A 23,428-nucleotide genomic window follows, 5' to 3' on the forward strand; every position below is an offset into this window, starting at 1 on the left:
ATCACTTCATCTTTCTGTATATAATATTAGGTTATTATTAGATATATAGATCTTCTCACGTGTTACATGCGGCTGATAATGTTAAGCTCAAACATTTTTAGCACTTGTGTGCGTCATAGGGCGATTAACAAGAAGTATATTGTTAATAATTCTCAGGCGAGCAAAGCAGATGCCTGTGATTGTGGAGATGGAGAGAGAGAGAGAGAGGCGCCTTTCTAGCCAATGCATGGATTCCCTGCATCTATTCATATGTCATGACTCATCTTCTGAATGCCCCAAAATAGCTTGGCACAAACATTATTCAACCCTTTCCACTCACTCCATTTCAGATCTCTCATTGAGCCCATTCGGAAGCCACGCTGTGGATAAAGGTCTGTCTGAGGATGTTTTCACATATAGTCCTTTTTAAAATATCCAATCTCAGTCCTCTTTAAAATTAACTTTGGGGTAAAAAAAAAAAGCTAAATAAGTCAGTTCTTTGTATTCACACTTCCCTTGCATTTGAATGAGGACTCAACTCTTTGCCAGTACACTTCAACTATTTTGTGCTCCGAGTCCCCTTTGCATTCACATTACTATGTTTGGAAAGGAACCAAGATCTTTTCCCGACATTCACTCAATGCACTGTACACCCAATGTAGGCTACTGCCCCTTTAAGAGAAAGAACTGATTTTGTACCCTATGTTGTGATTCTCACAAAATATGTTGTAATCTCACATTATTCAAACCCCACAATCGAATAAACAGTGTATGAAGATCTCTTAGCCTATAGAGCACATATTGCAAACAAATAATCTGAGCTAAAAACTCCACACATATATTGTGCAATTTCTGTGCATCCATGACAATCGCTAATTGATATCCAAAAAACAGCACCCATTTTTTCCCCCGAACCTGCACATAATCATATTCTCTCTTTTGTGGCACCATTGTGAGAGTTACGGCAGAAGAAACAGTGTTGCAGTAGTCTAGTGTGTGGTGCAGGAATAATGACAAGCAAACTTGGGGAGCTTTGTGTTCACATTGCCCTAAAAAAGGGAACAAGACCATGGAATACAAGCGAACCGAACTCAGACCACCTCTCGAGATGGTCTCAGTTCAGTTCGCTTCAGGGGCTCTTTTGAGGGGTCTGAGTTTCTTTGGAGTGTTCACGCTGCACACAAAAAATGTGAAAACACCCTGACACCGAATCCATTGTGGCTGTAGATCGTGAGTGATACATTAACTTTGGGATTTTTGGTAGTGAGGCACTTTATCTACTTCCTCAGAGTCAGATACCCATAGACTTCCAGTCATTAGCACTGGCTCGCAAAACCACCTCTAACTTCCTTCATACTGGACATTGAGACATAAAAATGGTATCCACGAGTTAATCTGACTCTGGGGAAGTAGATAAAGTGCCTCATTGCCAAAAAGTATCCTTTTAACAACAATAGCACACACTTGGTGTGCTGTTGATTAATATTCAAATACACTTTCATCAAATATTAATGTTCTACAATACATTTTTAGGATGTGAAAATTAGAGAATATTGCCTTACAATATTGCCTTGTGTCTTACAGCCTCGCTACAAGTGGTTCAGGATGGAAAGCATGGTAGAGACAATTTACACTGAACAAAAATATAAACATTGGTCCCATGTTTCGTGAACTGAAATAAAAAGATCCCAGAAAAGACCATACGCACAAAAATCTGGGCACAATAGAAGGTGACTCTAAAATGTGCAGTTTTGTCACACAACACAATGCCACAGATGTCTCAAGTTTTGAGGGAGTGTGCAATTGGCATGTTGACTGCAGGTATATCCACCAGAGCTTTTGACAGAGAATTTTATGTTAATTTCTCTACCATAAGCCGCCTCAAATGTCATTTTTGAGAATTTGGATGTATGTGCAACCTGCCTCCCAACCGCAGACCATGTGTAACAATGCCAGCCAAGGACCTCCACACCGGTTTCTTCACCTGCGGGATTGTCTGAGACCAGCCACCCTGTCAGCTGATGAAACTGTGGGTTTGCACAACTGAAGACTTTCTGCACAAACTGTCTGAAACCGTCTCAGGGAAGCTCCTCTGCTTGCTCAACAAGGCAGGTCCTACAGATTCTAGTTTAATCGCAACTGGACTACTGTTCAATTGGCTCAGAACAGGGCACGGAAAGCTAACATTAATAATATGCATGTAAATATCTCATGGCTCAAAGTGGAGGAAAGATTGACTTTGTTATTACTTATTTTTGTAATAAGTGTTGACAAGCTGAATGCACCGAGGTGTCTGTTTAAACTACTAGCACACAGCTCAGACACCCATGCAGACCCCACAAGACATGCCACCAAAGGTCTCTTCACAATCCCCAAGAGCACACTTTGGGAGGCTCACAGTACAATATAGAGCCATGGCCTATATGGAACTCGATTCCACATCAGGTAACTGATGCAAGCAGTAGAATCGGATTTAAAAAACAGATAAAATACATCTTATGGAACAGCGGGGACTGTGAAAAGACACACACAGGCACAGACACACATACACATGACACGCAATCTACACACACGTGCACATGGATGTTGTATTGTAAATATGTGGTGGTGTAGTGGTGGCAAGAGGGAACACACTGAATGTGTTAGGTGTTATGAAATGTAATGTCATGTAGTATTTTAAACTGTATGTAACTGTCTTATGTTGCTGGACCCCAGGAAAAGTAGCTGCTACCTTGGCAGCAGCTAATGGGGATCCATAATAAATACAAATACCAGGGTCTAGACCTGACTGCAGTTCAGCATCGGAACCGAATTCAGTGGGCAAATGCTCACCTTCGATGGCCTCTGGCACGCTAATGAAGTGTGCTCTTCACGGATGAATAATGGTTTCAACTGTATCAGGCAGAAGGACGAGCAGTTTGCTGATGTTAACGTTATGAACAGAGTGCCCCATGGTGGCAGTGGCTTTATGGTATGGGCAGAAACAAGCTACGGACAACGAACACAGTTACATTTTATCACTGGCAAGTTCAATGCACAGAAATACAGTACCGTGATGAGATCCTGAGGCCCATTGTCATGCCATTCAACCTCCTCCATCACCTAATGTTTCATCATGATAATGCACGGCCCCACGTCGCAAGGATCTGTACACAATTCCTGGAAGCTGAAAATGTCCCAGTTCTTTCATGGCCTGCATACTCACCAGACATTGAGCTTGTTTGGGATGCTCTGGATCAACATGTAACCACAGTGTGTTCCAGTTCCAGCCCATATCCAGCAACTTCGCACAGCCATTGAAGAGGAGTAGGACAACATTCCACAGGCCACAATCAACAGCCTGATCAGCTCTATGTGAAGAAGCTGTGCCGTGCTGCATGAGGCAAATGGTGGTCACACCAGATCCTGACTGGTTTTCTGATCCACGCCCCTACCTTTTTTTCAAGGTATCTGTGACCAACAGATGCATATCTGTATTCCCAGTCATGTGAAATCCATAGATTAGGGCCTAATGAATTTATATAAATTGAGTGATTTCCTTTTATGAACTGTAACTCAGTAAAATCTCAGTCAAAAATTGTTGCATGTTGCGTTTATATTTGTTGTGTAATTCTGCCAAGATAAAACAGTCAAAAACAGGACTAGTGTAAGTCATAACAAAATGATTATAGGGAGCTTTGCCTGATACGGACTAGGCACTATACACTTACACCGGTGCCAACAGCCAACCCCACAGCCCTTTCAAGAGCAGCTCACGCTGGAAACAATGCGCTCAAACGAAATGACAGAAACAGCAACATGCCAAGTGTCTGTATACACATGGACCCACCGCGGCCTCCATTTTGAAACAATATACATTTAGTAGCATGTATGCTTTGACCCAGGGAGGAGGGATAGGGGAGGCTGATGGCTGCTATTCATAACTGTAGAGTCTCTTCTGTGTGGCAAGCCTAGTGATTGCCTAGGCAGCCAGCTTGAGCCCTTTGGTATGCAGACACTGCGGCTGTGAGAGTTGGAGAGCCTTGTCCGTTTTTACAGTATGGTTGTTGGAAACAAGCATCTTCCAGGTCAAACATCTACAGCTGCCTCCCTCTCCAAATCCAAAAGGTTTAATCAACTTAATATAACCCATTGCTGGACATAAAGGTGTGCCGCCAACAAACGATATATTGTATCCAACTGCAGCACTGTTATCGTCGCATTTATTTAGCAAAAAATACAGAACAAAGAAAATAGGCTACATATAACAGTTCATGACATAATAAATCTTGGCTGACAGCCCTGAAAATGCATTTAATTTACATGCAGTTATAATATTATTCATTATATACCTGTGGCATGTCAATTTTAAGTAGTGAGGTAAATCGTGTGCATGGCAAAACGCCAAGATTTTATTCCCTAGATAACATGCAGAATCATTCAACAGTATCCTCTAAGACATTAAAATGTAGTAGGTCTATGCTATAAAAATATCACACAAAAAAAGATATGCATTGGCAAGAAAAAGTATTTGAACCCTTTGGAAATACCTGGATTTCTGCATAAATTGGTCATAAAATTTGATCTAATCTTCATCACAACAATAGACAAACAAAGTCTGCTTAATACTAATAACACACAAGCAACTAATGTTTTAATGTCTTTATTGAACACACCATGTAAACAATCACAGTGCAGGGTGGAAAAAGTATGTGAACTGCTTGACACTCCTTTGGCAGCAATAACATCAACCAAACATTTCTGTAGTTGTGGATCAGACCTGCACAATGGTCAGGAGGAATTTTGGACCATTCCTCTTTACAAAACTTTTTCAGTTCAGCAATACTCTTGGGATATCTGGTATGAACTGCTCTCTTGAGGTCATGCTACAGCATCTCAATTGGGTTGAGGTCAGGACTCTGACTGGGCCACTCCAGAAGGCGTATTTTCTTCTGTTGAAGCCATTCTATTGTTGATTTACTTCTGTGTTTTGGGTCGTTGTCCTGTTGCATCACCCAACTTCTGTTGAGCTTCAATTGGCGGACAGATAGCCTAACATTCTCTTGCAAAATGTCTTGATAAACTTGGGAATACATTTTTCTGTCGATGATAGCAAGCTGTCCAGGCCCTGAGACAGCAAAACAGCCCCAAACCATGATGCTCCCGCCACCATACTTTACAGTTGGGATAAGGTTTTGCAAACTTCAGACGTGCATCAATGTTTTTTTTGGACAGCAATGGCTTCTTCCGTGGTGTCCTCCCATGAACACCATTCTTGTTTAGTGTTTTACGTATCGTAGACTCGTCAACAGAGATGTTAGCAGGTTCCAGAGATTTCTGTAAGTCTTTAGCTGACACTCTAGGATTCTTCTTAACCTCATTGAACATTCTGGGCTGTGCTCATGCACTCATCTTTTGCGGCCACTTCTAGGGAGAGTAGCAACAGTGCTGAACTTTCTCCATTTATAGACAATTTGTCTTACTGTGGACTGATAAACATCAAGGCTTTTAGAGATACTTTTGTAACCCTTTCCAGCTTTATGTAAGTCAACAATTCTTAATCTTAGGTCTTCTGAGATCTCTTTTGTTCGAGGCATGGCTCCCATCAGGCAATGCTTCTTGTGAATAGCAAACTCACATTTTGTGAGTGTTTTTTATAGGGCAAGGCAGCTCTAACCAACATCTCCAATCTCGTCTCATTGATTGGACTCCAGGTTAGCCGACTCCTGATTCCAATGAGCTTTTGGAGAAGTCATTATCTTAGGGATTCACATAGTTTTTCCAACCTACACTGTGAATGTTTAAATGATGTATTCAATATAGACAAGAAAAATATAATAATTTGTGTGTTATTAGCTTAAGCACACTATGTTTGTCTATTGTTGGGACTTAGATGAAGATCAGATCAAATTTGATGACCAATTTATGCAGAAATCCAGGTAATTCCAAAGGGTTCACATACTTTTTCTTGCCACTGTATAAGGGAAAACTGTCATTACATGGCTGTTGACAGTACCAGGTCTGGCAAAGAAAACCATACCGTAATTATTATTAGAAGGAAAGAATGGTTAACTACCCTTTCACAACCATTATGTGTTACCCAAAATAATTCTACAAAAAAATAAATAAACGGTTATGGTATATCAATACAGAAATATGCCTTTGTTTAGATGAAAATTTCTGATTTTTCTTCCCATTCTGCAATTATCAGGGCTTGTTTGAGATGTCAGAAAGCACATAAATGTGTACTAACAGAGAGAGAGAGTCCTCCAGAATACCTAATACAACACCTCTAACAAAAACATTGGCTAACACCTGAAAATCACGCTTTGCTACTGCAGTAAGAAAAACTGTCATTTGGTAATTTACAATCGACTGAAAAAAACGTGTTGTATAGTGCAATAAAATGAGCTCAGATGTGAGAACCAAGATCTGACACCAAACAAGTCAAACAAATGGGAATTAAATGCCACCTTCCCCGCTCATGTCTGCATGTCAAACGTGTATCGTGGGTGTGCTAAACACCCACAAATCCCCAAGCTCTTTAAAAAGCACAGAATTGGGGGATAAAAAAAAAGAGGAAAAGGAGGAAAGAGGGGAAACAATGGTCCCCAGAGCAAGTAAAGCTGTGACATCATTGTATGGGTAAGAGGACTATTATGCCACTGGGCTGTACACATCACCAGAGGAATGGATAATCACGGAACAATGGACGCCCTGAATGGGATCCCAAAGGAGAAAAACAAGTCACCAAGGAGAAAGGAGCCCAAAAGATGGCTGCACAAAGCATCCTGGACCATGGAGAGGAAGACAAGCCTCAGACAGGGCTTTATTGTGCTATGTGACGGGAGGGAGTTTGAAGGGATTTCAGTCTGTCTGCCTACCACCATTTTGGTTTAAGCTATCCAATGTATTGCTCGCCTAACATATACCGTCAAATAACAGGAAGAGGTTTTATTTCTAAGACTGCTTGTTAGTTCTGCATGTTTGGGTCGGGAGGGACGGGGGAAGATGGAAACAGAGCTTTGTGCAACTTTCGGGGCTGTGTGTTTGAAACTTGTAGTGATCGTCTGTGGCAGAGACATGTGTGGATGTTTTGAATAGGGATGATCACAGCGCCTCTTCACAAGTCAAAATGTGATGTTTAATTGCATTATTTATCTCTAGGTGATAATAAATGAGGTCACAGCCTTCACTGGGAAAATTCCAACAAAGAGCTTCCGCTCCTCAGTGGCTGAACCCAGAAAAAATAAATTAGAATCAGCAGTCTTTCAAGTCAGACGCTTTGATACAAAACAAGTAGGTTCGATGAAATAGAATTAGTTAGCGCTCACTGGCTGGGAAAAGCATTACAAGGAAATGGAAACCAACAACACCTCTCATTAATAAGTCACAATGAAGTAATAGAAAAATACAAGTAGGCATCATCTATTTATGGAATCTATACCAAGTAAGATGCTAGAAAAGGTACACTGTAGAGGTAGGATGCAGGATTAGTAAGGTGGGCAGAGTTTTGAGGAGGCGACAAAACAGTTCCGAGGAAGAGATGACCACATGTTTGGCTAAAAGTCACCCAAATTCCATCGTAATCAACTTAATACACAATCAACCTAATATACTGTACCTTAGACCATCAGATCAAAGACCAGTAAAGGAATAGCCAATCGATGACTACTGAAGGTTACATTATATTATCACACTCACAGGTTTACAATAAATATTTAAATGAGCTATGTCTACAAACACATATGTATAATGAATGAACTAGTCCCCCAAGATAGTCCATTTAGAGCGGTGAGCCATTGAACACTCTAATGCTGAGGGACAGAGAGATGACAGCGAGACCACCAGAGTTCTGAAGGATTTTACTTTCTCAGAGTCCTCCAAGGTACATCTGAGAGACTGTTTGTGTGTGTGTGTGTGTGTGTGTTAGAGATAATGTATATTCAGCTGCTCACTGACTGGCTTACATTTACATTTTACATTTTAGTAATTTAGCAGACGCTCTTATCCAGAGCAACTTACAGTAGTGAATGCATACATTTCATTTCATACTTTTTTTTTTCTGTGCTGGCCCCCCGTGGGAATCAAACCCACAACCCTGGCGTTGCAAACACCATGCGTTGCAAACACCATGCTCTACCAACTGAGCTACAGGGAAGGCTGGCTTGGATGGAGAGGAGACGTTTCGTTCTGTACACTGGAGGTCTGCCTGCTTCACCTCGGGATTGGGCTGACAAAGCACGACACTGATCAGGTGGGAGTTCTCTAACTCTGCTGCTTGGCTTCCAAATCAATAATGTACAGCTGTCTTCATCCACCACCACCTCTCCTCCTCCTGTTTCTTCCCTCTCTACTGGAGACACTACTGGAAGATTATGAGGGTATTATCAAGCCTTCTCCTTTCAATCAACAATATCGCTACATTTATTTCTGAGATAGTCCTTATTTTGTTATAACGTGCATGCAGAATAACTTCAGAATTTAATTGCATGAAATATTTTTATTTGTTAATGATATTGTGATACTGTGGAGCCAAACAAGACATACAAGATCTACAACAGAGAGAAAAATTAAGTAACTCAACTTAGAAGAAAAACAATGTGTGTAGCCATACACTTGATCTCCAGGGTAAATTTGAACCAGTAAACCATTCCTCTCTGTAGACAGGAGAGAGCCTGGGAAAGCCAGTATATGTTGTGGGGCAACAGTGCCCCCTCTTGGGTGTTAGAGGAACCGCCTCTCAACAGATTGGTGAACTGTGGGCTGGCTGCTCCCATTAGCTTGGCTTGCCTCAGGCCTGTAGCAATCTATTCCCAACAGGGCCCATGTAAGTGGATTTAAATAAATTAATTCATGTTTTACTTGCTTGGGAGAAAAAAAATAATTGTATCGTATGCATGTCAGAGAGACAGAATACTAAACAATACATAATAAACAACAATTGATAAACCTGGTGTTACCATAACAACCAAGGGAACCATTAGGTTAATGTTTTTTGATGAAAAGCTGCAGATGCTGTCCATTTAGATGGACATGTACGGCCTGCTGATACTGTACAGATACAGACTCCCGTAAGACCAAAAGGAAAACTGGCCCTCGAGGCCATCGTTAACAAGCTACCTGCTCTCTGGTTTCAGGTCTACTTCAGTGTCAACAGGGACAAATGCAGAATTAGCATCCATTTGGAAGCCTGGATGGATCCCCTGAGTAATGCTAAGTAAACAGCCCCTCTGTTTTGAGCAGGTAACAAAGGACAGTATGTGTGTGTGTGTGTGTGTGTGTGTGTGTGTGTGTGTGTGTGTGTGTGTGTGTGTGTGTGTGTGTGTGTGTGTGTGTGTGTGTGTGTGTGTGTGTGTGTGTGTGTGTGTGTGTGTGTGTGTGTGTGTGTGTGTGTGTGTGTGTGTGTGTGTGTGTGTGTGTGTGTGTGTGTGACAGTGTGTGACAGTGTGTGACAGTGTCAAGTATTTACCTCAGAATCCTAATTTCTGACACCGAGCTCCAGCACTGCATCTGGATCCTTCAACGTGGCTTGAGTGGACTGGGCCATCTGAATGTTATGCTGCCATCCGGCATGCTCCAGCTATCAACCACACAGACGTGACAATAAACAATTAAACAAATAAACAAACACCAAACAAATGGATACAAACTATATGAATAACATCAGGTAATTCATTGTCATTGCATTGCCATCTTAAACAAAAAATCAAAAGAAACGTAAGAAACTATATTAAGAAACCATCTTGAGAAACAATTGTGATTAGTTGGATGGCACAAGACAGCACATTTAGAGCAGAGGCCTAAAAGGACCGCTAAGTGGCTGATTTTTAAATGGACCGTCCAGTCTGCATTAACAGTGGCATATAATAAGTGTACTGAGAGGAGGGAGAGCGCTAACAGTTGTATGATGCAGAGTGGGATTATAAACCAGGAGTTATCTCTGTGTGGTCCCAGGTCGTCACAGCACCAGGTGTGATGACACCAGCCCCAGCCTCCCATGGGGGACAACGCTATGTCCCAAATGGCACCCTATTCCCTACTTTTGACCCTGGCCGATAGGTATTGCACTATATAGGTAATAGGGTGCCATTTGGGACACCCCCAAAGACTGCTGTCGCTGAGGTTATCATGACAACATCACAGGCTATGGCTGCTTTTGAGTCTCTATTCTATGGTTTTAAAGCGGCAATCAGCAGTTGAAACAATAACAAAGTGTTCCCCTCGCCACTGTTTCACTAAAGAGCTGAGGGATGGAGAAATGCAACCAATCTCAAATTCATAGATAGAGCTAGGGACTGACAATCCATGATACCAAAATGATAGTTTTAACAATGTTTTGAGGCTATACAGTGTTTGTTTACATTACCTTTCTTTACAAATATTGGAGAAAACAAGCTTATATTTTTGATTCTGATGGGGGGTACCACAGTTGAACTAAGCTCATGAGGCATTTTTAAGTTATATTCTTCAAGAATCAATGGGTACATATGCATAATTTATAAGTCACAAAATGGATGTAGCAACTGCACATTTTTCCTTTAACCTACACAGGGATTTTTTTATCATCCTTTATGTTCAAATGATCAGTTGGATCTGGCAGTTTCCTATGCATGCCAGTGTTGATCGGGGATCCAGCTCAACTGGACTGGTTTAATGTCACAAAAAAGTGCAAACGTTGGCTGCTTTCATTGCAAGGCCACCAGAAATGTATACCTCACATATGTAAGTACACAACCCAAGAATGCAATTATGTACGCAAAATGCCTGTTCTGCCTTCTTGGGTCGCAAAAATACCCAAATGTGTATGGAGACATAATTTGCAACTCGATGCAACTATGCAGGATTGCCATTTTGCGTAGCTTGTTGCATTCATGCGTTTTGGACATTTTGAAGTTATAATTTAGGCTTTATCATCATTGCAGGAGCATACTTATTGCACCGCCCTTGCAATTTTTTTTGTAGGAGACTCGGGAAGTTTTCCTCACCATTTTGGGGGTGAAAATTCTCTGCCAGACCTTCTCCACGACATCTGGGCCGGCAGTGGTCCAGGCCTGGCAGAAGGCCTCCACCTTCCCTGGGGAGAGATGGATGTTCTCAAACTGCTGCTTCAGGGAGGCTGGCTTAACATTATGATAAACAGCCTGCAGAGGGATAGAGAGAGGATCTGCATAGGACTCAAGGTACTTTTTTTCTTGGCCTTAGCTAAATAATAGCCTGGGTACCACACCTGGTGGCAAGGAGTGGAATAATAGCTGAACAGACTGGTACCTAGTCTAGCTCAAAGCATGTTCTGCATCTTATCTGCATCTTATCTCATGCATGATAGTAGTCACTTGACAGTATTGTTCTGCAAAACACGTATTGTATTGTACTGAGCATTAACCTAAGCTTTACTTCGTTTTACGTGGCCATACCAATACATTGTTGTTTTGCCAATTCTACACATGATACCTCACTTCATATTGCACAATGGAGATACCTACCTTAAGGTAAAGTTTCTGCAGAATTTGTGGTCAATTTAATTGATGAAAGTCAGTTTGGCTGGCAGCTGCCGCTGATAAAACACACTTATCCCAATGATGCTTCTCAAAACATATTGTTACCTCTCTTTAGGCATGACTTCTTTTACATTGTAAAAACCATTATCACCAATAGCGTCATAATAAAGTTGCAGTGTGCATACTTTGGATACTTGTGCACAGTTTATACATAATTCTTTGAATTGCTCTGCATGTGACAACTAGAAATTCTCCCTCAGCTTCAGACTGGGAAACAGTACACTAAAGGCTGGAGTGGAAAGGTAGGTTAACGGAGCAACAATGAATTAAAGATTCTTTGTTCCAGCTACAGTTGAGGCGGACATCGAGGCCCACCTACCTGTTCAAGAATGAAGAACCAGGCAGAGGGCCTGCTTGTCCAATGACAGAGCACTCTGCAGTTTCTGTTCTTCCTCCTCACTGAACATGCGCTCTTCCTGAAGGAAACGACTAACTAGAAACTTCTTTAAAAACGTGCACTGGGCAAATAATGATTAAAGTAAGCTGAAGTAAAATTATTACAGAGCCTGATGTTTGATGGCACTAGAAAAATGGATGATAACTAGAATGCACCATTCTAGACAAGAGCATTTCCATCGAAAGTTCATAGGAGCATATCAAATTTGGTGTCAAATGAAAGCTAAGAGTCAATATTTTTGAAAAAGAAAAAGTCTTAAAAGGTATCAGAAACGCATCAAAACACAATCATGTTGACATAAAGATCCCTACCAACTAATATCAAGACTTTTGGAGAAATTGTTTACCTTTTGTACGTTTAAGAAATATTGCCTTGTGCCTTGTAACTCGTTACCTTAAACCCACATATCTTTAAGATATTTTCAAATTTCTCTCCCTCATGAGGAGGGAGGATAATGCAAGTTCACAGAAGTAATAAGTAATGGTAGACCGACTAATTAGTTAGTGATTTTACTGAAATTTGTTTATGAATTATTAAGTGATTAAACTCGTAATTCCATTACCAAATTGGTAATGGAATTACCAACAAATCAGTAACTAAAATGGGAAATAATAGTCACAAACCATAGTTGGGTCACCTGCTACTGTCCTCCCTTCCCCTGGCATACTGTTATGTTCAGCTGATAACTGCTTTTTTTCTCTTTCTGTTGTCTGGTGGTCAAATCTCTGGACAACCCCTCCCTCTCTACCTCCCTTTCTCACTCTCCAGTTAATGTCACCTCTCCCAGGTCTTACTTACTTATTTACTGCAACCAGCATCCTCACCCACTGAGCACGGACCCATACCGGACATCCATGGACATTGAAAAGTAGTTGAAATTTGGTCAGTCCACCCTGACCTTGATGTTAACGTCCTGCAGATGGACCGGCCTGGACCAAATCTGAAGCTATCATAGAGGTACAGTATGTTTCACAAGTTTGGATTTGTACAGTACAGTACAATGAGTAGAGCACAGTAGAGTACAGTACAATACAGTAGTGAGTAGAGCACAGTAAAGAAAAGTAGAGTATAGTACAGTAGAGTAGTGTACAGTATATTGTAATGTACTCTACTGTACTAAACTATAGTCTACTTTACTAACCTCTACTGCACTGAACTCTACCCTGCTGTATTGTACTGCACTGTACTCTACTGTGCTCTGCTGAGCTGTGAGGTCCAAACTTGTGAAACATGAGGAGATTCATATCCATAATTATGCATTTCTGTGTAGTACAGATCAGGTACCCATGATGTAATTCTGTTACTGTACTTCCGTTACAGGGTGTAAATCCAATTCACTTACTGTAATTCAATAACCAAATTCAAAAAAAATTTAACTCACGGTGCCATGTTATAGCTGCCACCCCATTCTTACTGCAGACATCTGTGAATCTTAATTAGGAACAGATATTTAATCGAGTTTTTGGAAAAAGTGGTCGCATAAAAACCTATGGGAAATGTTACTGCAATTACATTACCAAAGTTTGCATCTGCACAGTTCTTCCACTAAATTCATTTTAGTCAATGGTTTTTGTTTGGCATACATTTTAAAGTGAAAGAAACTGAGTCAAAATGTAATTCCGTTACCGTAGAATTGCCCACAACCCATATGAGGCTTATCATGCATGATGCAGTTTGTCTAGCCTGGGTGCGAGTCTAAAGCCGTTTACTACATACGTGATTTGAGGAGTTAGAGAGGTAACTTTGGTCAACTCGGAGTTCAACTCGGGCTAACCGGCACCACGAAAGTGGCTCACCTTTTACCCAGGTGCATTTCTATGGCAATGAATGGATTGATGTTTCAGCATTGTCTCAATGAAGAGTTTGGCTTTCGACATGCACCTACAGTTACAAGACTGCTAGCCCATACAAGTGCTTGGGAGTATGGCTGGGCGGTTCACTGTCCTTCCCTCAGCACATATCAAAGCTGCAGGCTAAGGTTAAATCTAGACTTGGTTTCCTCTATTGTAATCGCTCCTCTTTCACCCCAGCTGCCAAACTGTCAATTAGCCTATCAGAAGCTTCTAAAGCCATGACATCATTTTCTGGAATTTTCCAAGCTGTTTAAAGGCACAGTCAACTTACTGTATGTAAACTTCTGACCACTGGAATTGTGATACAGTGAATTATAAGTTAAATAATCTGTCTGTAAACAATTGTTAGAAAAATGACTTGTGTCATGCACAAAGTAGATGTCATAACCGACTTGCCAAAACTATAGTTTGTTAACAAGAAATGTGTGGAGTGGTTGAAAAACGAGTTTTAATGACTCCAACCTAAGAGTATGTAAACTTCTGACTTCAACTGTATCTTCATATCAGCGAGAAATAATTTTCAAAAAACAAATGTTTAAAATTACTACACGTTTTATAGGGTTAGGGTTAGTGTTCCCACAGCCAAATCTCCATGTTTTAGCACTTTACGGAAGATAAGAGGCGATCACCAGTGCTAATTAGCTATCTAGTGTGCTCAAACACCTGTGTGTAAGCGTAACTGGGTTTCGAAAAACATATCGCCAGCAATGGTTATTGACGTTTCTGAACATTAAAACAGAGAGTTGGGATTGTAGTTTACATGGTCCCACCGGTAATTGGTGCTTATAACTGAGAACCCTTGTGATAAGACAGAATGCCTTGTTAATGCCTTGGGTTCTCGAGAGCAACAAGCCTGCTAGAGTTAGCAGCAGGCAGGCGAGGAACTCAGTCGGGGTCTCAACTTAATGTTGCGAGTTAAAACAGTACGATACACAAGGTGCAATTTCAGCATCTGGTTGTGCATCAGCAGATTTTCTCTTATTTCAGTCACTGATAGTCGCTCAATTTGCCCATGTCAGCAAAACATTTTTTAGATTGGTATATTAGTCTAGAAGCCAGCTATCTAAACTTGTAGTAATCATGGTCGAATTACCAGCCAGGGGGCCCCCACACATTTTGTTAGTCAGTCCCATTCAGATATCATATTAAAAACGGCAAACATTTCTCTCCACCCTCCAGCAAAATGTGTAGAATTGCAGGAAATTAGCTGTAAAACAGAAAATGTTCCTCTTCACCTCCTTGGCAAAATGTGTAGAATTGTAGCAAACTTGGGGGTGGATGTGGGTACGCAGACTCCAGCGCAACTGCGGCCCCTCATGAGTTCAGATTTTTTGTGGCCCCACCCGCATCAAAGTTGCCTATCCCTGTGGTATGGGTTTGTGACCAACCAGAAACAAGTTACGGCAATTCTACACCATATGTGGAGACAGCTAGCTTCAGGTGAAGTTTCTGCAGAATTCGTGAAAGAAGTCTGGATAATCTATTTTGGTCAATTGTGTTGATGGGAGTGACCGCTTCATTTATGCTGTGGATTTAATAAACATGTCAGCTTGTGCACACTAAACTAGCTAACATAGATGAATGAAACTGCTCTCTGAACAGATGGACATGACTATATTTCTCTTGTAAATATTGCTATATACCCTCGTGCAATTTTGTAAAGATTCACTAGCAAGATTACATTTTTGCACTTCTCTTTAGCTACAATATGTATCTCTTAGACAGCTGGGCTAACAGGGCTAGCTAGACGTTTCTGATCAAACATCAATCAGTCATGTTACCATGTAGAAAAAGCGTGAACTAGCTGCCTACCTTTGTTTCTTTGATGATGGCAGCCATCACTGTCTTCTGTTTGTTTAACAAATGAATGATTCGTTTCAAAGCTGAAATCTGTCACTGCAACACACAGCCCTCTTCCTCTTTTCTCTTCTTGTTGTGATACGGTCGGTGCTATCCGGACTCCTTGGGACATCCCTACCCCATTGAAGTTCAAATTAAAAATGGTTAAAGAGGCATGGAAACACTTTAGGAAGTACATTTACATTTAACATTTAAGTCATTTAGCAGACGCTCTTATCCAGAGCGACTTACAAATTGGTGCATTCACCTTATAATATCCAGTGGAACAACCACTTTACAATAGTGCATCTAAATCTTTAAGGGGGGGGGGTTAGAAGGATTACTTTATCCTATCCCAGGTATTCCTTAAAGAGGTGGGGTTTCAGGTGTCTCCGGAAGGTGGTGATTGACTCCGCTGTCCTGGCGTCGTGAGGGAGCTTGTTCCACCATTGGGGTGCCAGAGCAGCGAACAGTTTTGACTGGGCTGAGCGGGAACTGTGCTTCCTCAGAGGTAGGGAGGCGAGCAGGCCAGAGGTGGATGAACGGAGTGCCCTTGTTTGGGTGTAGGGCCTGATCAGAGCCTGAAGGTACGGAGGTGCCGTTCCCCTCACAGCTCCGTAGGCAAGCACAATGGTCTTGTAGCGGATGCGAGCTTCGACTGGAAGCCAGTGGAGAGAGCGGAGGAGCGGGGTGACGTGAGAGAACTTGGGAAGGTTGAACACCAGACGGGCTGCGGCGTTCTGGATGAGTTGTAGGGGTTTAATGGCACAGGCAGGGAGCCCAGCCAACAGCGAGTTGCAATAATCCAGACGGGAGATGACAAGTGCCTGGATTAGGACCTGCGCCGCTTCCTGTGTGAGGCAGGGTCGTACTCTGCGAATGTTGTAGAGCATGAACCTACAGGATCGGGTCACCGCCTTGATGTTGGTGGAGAACGACAGGGTGTTGTCGAGGGTCACGCCAAGGCTCTTAGCACTCTGGGAGGAGGACACAAGGGAGTTGTCAACCGTGATGGCGAGATCATGGAACGGGCAGTCCTTCCCCGGGAGGAAGAGCAGCTCCGTCTTGCCGAGGTTCAGCTTGAGGTGGTGATCCGTCATCCACACTGATATGTCTGCCAGACATGCAGAGATGCGATTCGCCACCTGGTTCGCCAAGTAAAGCGAAGGAAAGAGATGTATTCCATCCACTAATATTGAACATGTGCATTTAACGTAGAAACATCTCAGTTTTCCATTCCCCTTTAAGGTAATGTTTAAGGTTAGGTTTAAATAAGGGCTATGGTTAGGGTAGGAGTTCGGATTAGGATTTACAGTAGGGACGTCCCAAGGATCTCGGATAGCACTGACCATCAGGGTTGACAGGTCAAGCTAACATTTCTATCACAATGACCACTTAAAACCCGCCCAAAAGGCCTGAAAACTAGCCCACATTTGTTTTCACAGCAAGAGGAGTTGCCATATTTATATAATAAACCTTTTTTCCATAACATTATTGAGCCAATTTAGAAGGAATATCAAATCTATATGTCACATGCGCGGAATACAACAGCTGTAGACCTTACCGTGAAATGCTTACTTACAAGCCCTTAACCAACATTGCAGTTAATTAAGAAAATAGAGTTAAGAAAATATTTACTAAATAAAGTAAAAAAACAAAAATTATAAAAAGTTACTACCTTTACATGGTACCATGTACAGGTAGTACCAGTACCGAGTCAATGTGCGGGGGTACAGGTTAGTTGAGGTCATTTGTACATGTAGGTAGGGGTAAATTGATTATGCATAGATAATAAACACCTACTAGCAGCAGCGGGGGGGGGTCAATGCAAATAGCCAGGTGTCCATTTCATTATTTGTTCAGCAGTCTTATGGCTTGGGGGTAGAAGCTGTTAAGGAGCCATTTGGACCTAGACTTGGCGCTCCGGTACAGTTTGCCGTGCAGTAGCAGAGAGAATAATTATTGCGAGCTATGACATGACGTAATAAAGAAATTTGAATGTCGCAAGATTAAATATAATTCGCCATCATCAAACTCAACAGATCATTGTCCATCAGTGGATGTCGATTTAACTCGTTTGACTGCTATGGTTAAGCAATAAACTACAAGGGGGCCTTGACGCAATGCGGAGTGACTGGATACATATACCAAAAACCCCTAGGGTGCCTTATTGCCATCATAAACTGTTTTTTTGGCATACCAATGGTATATGGTCTGATATACCACAGCTTTCAGCCAATCAACATTCAGGGCTCAAACCAGGTTTATAATTGAAAATAAATCCCTTTTGCACATGTGCATAACTATACATAAGTATTGGGAAGGAATACTCTTTGGGAAGGAATACTGTCACTTCCAGGTAGATGTTTGTCCCCCTGTGTGCTGACAGTGTCAGGTTCTTGTCCAGTTCTGGCATTTAGGACGCCACAGACTAGTACTATCCATGTCCCTGGCCCTGGAAATGGTTGATCTCCCCTCTAGGATGGAGAAGCGGTCTTCATTAAAGTATGGGGATTCTATTGGGGGGATATAGGTCGAACACAAGGACATTTTTCGCTGTTGAGATAATTTCCTTATTAATTTCTAGCCAGATGTAAAATGTTCCTGTTTTGACTAATTTAATAGAGTGGGTTAGGTCTGCTCTATACCAAATTAGCATAGCCCTGAGTCTCTTCCCTGTTTCACACCTGGTAGTTTGGTGGATGGGACTACCAGATCTCTGTAACCTAGAGGGCAACCAGTGGGTCAGTCTCCTCTATACCATGTTTCTTGTAGGATGACAATGTCTGTATTTCCAAACTCTTTGATGAAGTCTGGGTTCCTGTTCTTTAGGCCAAAGGCAGATGATCTCAGACCTTGTATATTCCAGGATGAGATAGTAAAAGCTTTGTGTTCCATAGTGTCTAGTGTTGTTTTCCTGTGGTTTAGGCCCGGACCATTACAGTAGGTGTAAGCAGAGCATGTTGAGCATCTGATACATACCTCTTAGGTCACAGTATGAGGCTTGGGCCTGTTACTCTGCTCACGGCCTGGGCACATGTGCGGCTATCATGTTGAGGTCTTTGCTGCAGGGGCGGGGGGCAGATGTGGCATAGGTCTGATCTGGGGGGCCTATAATGTGTGGCCAGGGTTTGTTTGGGGTGGTCTCAGCTGGTTGGGGTGTGGCTGGTGAAGCTGTGGTCTGGGTGTAGGTCCTCTTGGCGTGGGTTCTCTCGGTGCAGGTCCTTCGGGAGGGGGTCTTGAAGGACTGAGAGGGTGTCTCACTGGTCTGGGCAGGGTGTCCGTTGCTCCTGTGTGAGGTGCTGGGGCTGCGGTTGAGGTTTGACATCCTTCAGGGTCCTGGCAAAAGTTGGGATTGCTGCCTTGTAGAGGTGGACCTGGTCGTAAAAGCTGTTCCTAGTCAATGGTGGAGTGGTGAGCCAAGTAGACATCAGGTTTTGAGGCACAGTGTTTTCGTGGTAGCAGGGTGGAGATAACCATTTGCGCGTTGGAGAAAGTGGAAGAAGCTTTTTCAATCACTCCCTTGAGTGCTGTGGCCTCCCTTTTCTTGCTGGGCCCTCAGGTCGTTTGTGCGTGTGTGAATTATCATGTGGCTGGGGGACCCTAGTCTGTCCTCTGACAACCGCTCCAGGGCATGCCTAGTGTTTGAGCACCAGAGTTTAGCCACTTTTTATTTGGGAAAGTTCTCTCGTTTGAATATTTTTGCCATTTGAGTCAATGAGGAGCATAATTTCTGGCTTTTGTGTGTCCACAGTGGGTGTGTGGGGGTTGTCAGGAGGGCTATCAGGGGGACTGTTAGGAGGGTGGTGGGGTCTGTTGGGATGGTGGGTCCTGTGTTGTCTGTCCCATTGTGGTTTTGAGGTAGTGGTCCAGGTCTGAGTTGGGCTGTTCTGCTGGCTTCTCTGTGGGAGTGTCCTGCTCTCTGTCACACCTCAGCTTTCTCACCTTCTCCTTCTTAGGGATAGGCGTCCCGTCAACGGGACAGGTGTCAATCACGCAGCGCCTTGTGTCACGATCGCAGATTTTAAAGAAACAACAAATGTCGGTACATACAAGTGTCTTATATTGGCTGAAAGCTTAAATTCTTGTTAATATAACTGCCCAGTCCAATTTACAGTAGCTATTACTGTGGAAAAAAATGCCATGCTAATGTTTGAGGAGAGCTCCAAACAACAAAACACTTTTTTCCCCACGATAGGTTTGATAAATTCACCTCTGAAGGTGAAATGTGTACTTACATTCTGAACTCTTGCTCTGATTTATCATCCAAAAGGTCCCAGAGATTACATTTACATTTAAGTTATCCGTCTGAAACTTCGCACATACACTGCTGCCATCTTGTGGACACCATTGGAATTACAACCAGACTGATGGCTAGATTTGGGACCTTTCTGTTGCATTTCAAAGATGGTGGTAGAAAGAAAAGAAAACTGTTGTTTTTATCTTTGTTTTTCTTCCACCAGATCTATTGTGTTATATTCTCCCACATTTCCACAAACTTCAAAGTGTTTCCTTTCAAATGGTACCAAGAATATGCGTATCCTTGCTTCAGTGCCTGAGCTACAGGGAGTTAGATTTGGGTATGTCATTTTAGGCAAAAATTAAAAAAAAGGGGGCTATCCCTATTAATGCTGTTAGCTGTGCCACTCCCTCCTCCTCCACTGCATTTACCTGTGCCATGTGTTACTCTCCCTCCTCCTTCACTGCATTTACCTGTGCCATGTGTTCCTCTCTCACCTCATTCCGGAATGCAGCCAGCTGTCTCAGACAGGTGTCCATCTCTACCTTCAGCCCTCCGGGTCTTGTTGTGGGGGCTGTTGTGCTGGTCTGTTTTGTGGGGTCTGTTCTGTCTGGATTGTGTGGTCTAGCTCTCTGAGCTCCACCATGTCGCTCCAGCTCTGTGAATTGTTCAATGATGGAGAAGTGCAGTCCAGCTGACGACTATCCTCGTCTGCAGGACAGTTTGAGGAGGTGATCAGACTCACTCAGGATGGGGGAGTCATCACAGAGAGAGCTTTTCCTGCTGTGCTCGCTCTCTGATCCCGTATAAGTCCAGCTGGAACTGCTTGAGGATGCCCTGCACCATTAATGTCCCAGACTTGTTTCAATTTCCTCAATGTCTAGTATTTTGAGTTTCCACCCTGGGCCAATACCCTCTCTCTTGACATAAGGGTAGTGTGCTCCTCTAGCACTGTCCATGCCAGGGGATGGTTTGTGTGGAAAATTAAGTTTCTTACGTTCTCCTCTTTGTAGCAGTCAGCAAATAGTGTTTCTGGATTGTCCTTAAGTTTATTTTTGTAATTATTCCGTGCAGTATATTTAATATACTGTGATGACATCTGCACAGGGTTAAGCCATAGCGCAGGGGGGATTCAAAGACCTCTGCATTTGGTTAGGCTCAAGAGTTTTCATATCTCACTTCAGTGCTAATTTAAGTTGCAGCCAGGTCTGTTCCGTCCTAGCAGCTTGGTAGCCTTATTTACTAGGCTTTAAATAAACGAAATTACCTAGAGATTGTCTTTTACTTTTTCAGAAGTAGGTTCAGACTGAACATTACTCAGTTGTGTGTTGGATGGTATTTCCAGGTTTTGGTTTGTTAGAGTCTTTCTGATAGTCCTTGGTAGTCAGAATCTATTCAGGTCATTTTGTCCAAAATCAAGGTTTAGGTATGGAATTTTGATGTAGAGGGTATAGGTCCTGTATAAGTCCTTGTGGAAAAAAAATCCAAGTTTTTCTACATTATTCCAACAATAATTATATTTTTTTGCAAAGGAACTCATGACTTCTCTCTCTCAGCAACAGCCTGCCTCGCTTCCTGACAGTCATCATGGCACAGTGAAATAGTGTTATAAAGAGAAATGCCTTGGCAGCCACAGTGAAAAAAAGAAATTGCCCAAAATCCTGCAACCAACACATTTTCACACACGACTTCATTTTCAAAGTAGGCCCATTTATTAGGAAAACCAGACATGACAACCCTGCTGACCATTGTGAATTGCTGCATTCGCGACCAGCGTATTGCACACTTCATTGAATCACTTTATTATACAACAAATACGAAATCAACTGAATAGGACATTGTCATCTATGGTCCTATTACTTGTTTTCATAGAACCGGCTATGAAAGAAAGTACATTTTTACTAATTGTGTTGCGCAAGAGCAGAGAAAAGCAGTCACGTGCCATTATAAGCTGTGCTGTCACTGGGACACGTGATGGCCAAACTGCACCTAATAAGTGTAAACCACAGTACATTGTGAATCAATTATTAATTGCATTGCAAAAAGTCTCAATCATAGGATATTTACTGTCCATAAGATGCAAGCTACTTGGATCAACAGCGGTCCAACTTGCTCTTCTTTCAGAAAACCTATCAGGCACTATTACACAATTGTATAGTATGAAACCAGGTTCACTGCAAACACATAGGCATAAAATGATTCAATACTTTATTGAGTTGCAAAAAGGAGAAAAACTTACATGCACTGATTAAAATCAAGAGAAAATAATTTGATAAGACAAGATCATTTAAAATGTTGTATACAGACAAGACAAAGAAATACAATTCCATCATATTGTATATAAGAATATTCTGTTCAGTTTGCTTTACAAACTACTAAGGTATGGATTTCCAATACTGTAGCAGCCAATACATAATGGAACACCTCCAGTGAGGGTAGAGGAATGTAATAAATAAATACTTAATTTTCTCAAACAAGCCACATCAATGACAGCCATTTAAAACAAGGAAACAAAAGAATGATTTAACACCAAAGGAATTCACACAGTACCTTCCTTCATGATCTTTGTTGATATTTGTTTTGATTTTGGTAAACAAATTGCATCGTAAACATTGGTCAACTTCTGCACAGTGGGTCATGCCGCTATTTGAAGGAGGGTAAGTTTGGCACTTTTATACTGATGTCTCCAATGTTGATGTTTCTGGGCATTTCGGGAAGGTTCATGTTCTTTACGGCAGATACAGCACGAGCAGGTGCACCTGCAATACCAGCCTACACACAAAACACAGTTAAGAGTCACCAGAAACGCTTACAAACATATTGCACATTACAACTTTCCCACCACCAGACCTAATCACAATGGACAGGGACACACAACTCCACAGTACTAAATATAAAAGCACTATACGGAGACAGTCACCAACAGACAAAATGCAAAGCATCAACTATTAACAGACGTGTGCAAATGTACATTCAAATGCCTAGCTTCATATGCACATGCATTATTTAATTCATTTATGATTTACATCACAACCAGAGCCAATTATGAATCAACTTTGAGAACATAGTGCTACATTCATAAATCTTGAAATATTCAATAATATTGACTTTTAAAAAGACGGAGGCAGCATTGCTTGAAAAGTGAACCCACCAAATTCTGGAGGACTGATGAGGATAAAATGCAAGGAGAGAATTGGGTAAAGAAAAAAATTGAATTTGATATGAGAAGGAAATGAAGCTATAGATATGTATAGAATCTTTATTGAATTCCGAAAAACAAATTTGAACATGACTGAAGTGAAATATCTTATTTATGCGTCTTAGGAAAGAGGAACAAACTAGAGCAATATCAGATGGCCTAAAGGAAATTATCACATTGCACTAAGATGTATTTTGCTACATATTTATATATACTGTATTTATGTGAAAAGTTCTCAGATTAAAATTGTTCTCTGTGAAATATAACACAATTATGACAATTCAGTATAGTTTCGTAGTCCTTTTTCTGGCCATTCCTAAAGTACAATAAACAGACTGTTTCACTGAAAGTGGATTTAAAAATTTGAGAACTTTTTCAAGG

At 41.8% G+C, this 23,428-nt stretch overlaps 1 protein-coding gene and 1 pseudogene across 7 annotated transcripts in view; both read right to left on the minus strand.

The window, feature by feature from the left end:
- Positions 1-9,418: 9,418 nt before the first annotated feature.
- Positions 9,419-18,936, minus strand: LOC123729326 (COMM domain-containing protein 10-like; annotated as a pseudogene).
- A 3,103-nt stretch (positions 18,937-22,039) lies between these two features.
- Positions 22,040-23,428, minus strand: part of LOC100196459 (adaptor-related protein complex 3, sigma 1 subunit) — a 56,484-nt gene continuing 55,095 nt past the window's right edge. For 4 of the 7 annotated variants that reach the window (XM_045702923.1, XM_045702922.1, XM_014160057.2 and 1 more), the window contains exons 7-8: positions 23,000-23,013; positions 22,040-22,620 (exon numbers count right to left, since the gene is read on the minus strand). In XM_045702923.1, coding sequence (XP_045558879.1) covers positions 22,484-22,620; positions 23,000-23,013 — 151 coding nt within the window. In that variant the 3' untranslated portion in view covers positions 22,040-22,483. 7 annotated transcript variants of the gene reach the window in all.

Source organism: Salmo salar, chromosome ssa20, assembly GCF_905237065.1.
Source record: "Salmo salar chromosome ssa20, Ssal_v3.1, whole genome shotgun sequence".
Taxonomy (NCBI): Eukaryota; Metazoa; Chordata; class Actinopteri; order Salmoniformes; family Salmonidae; genus Salmo; species Salmo salar.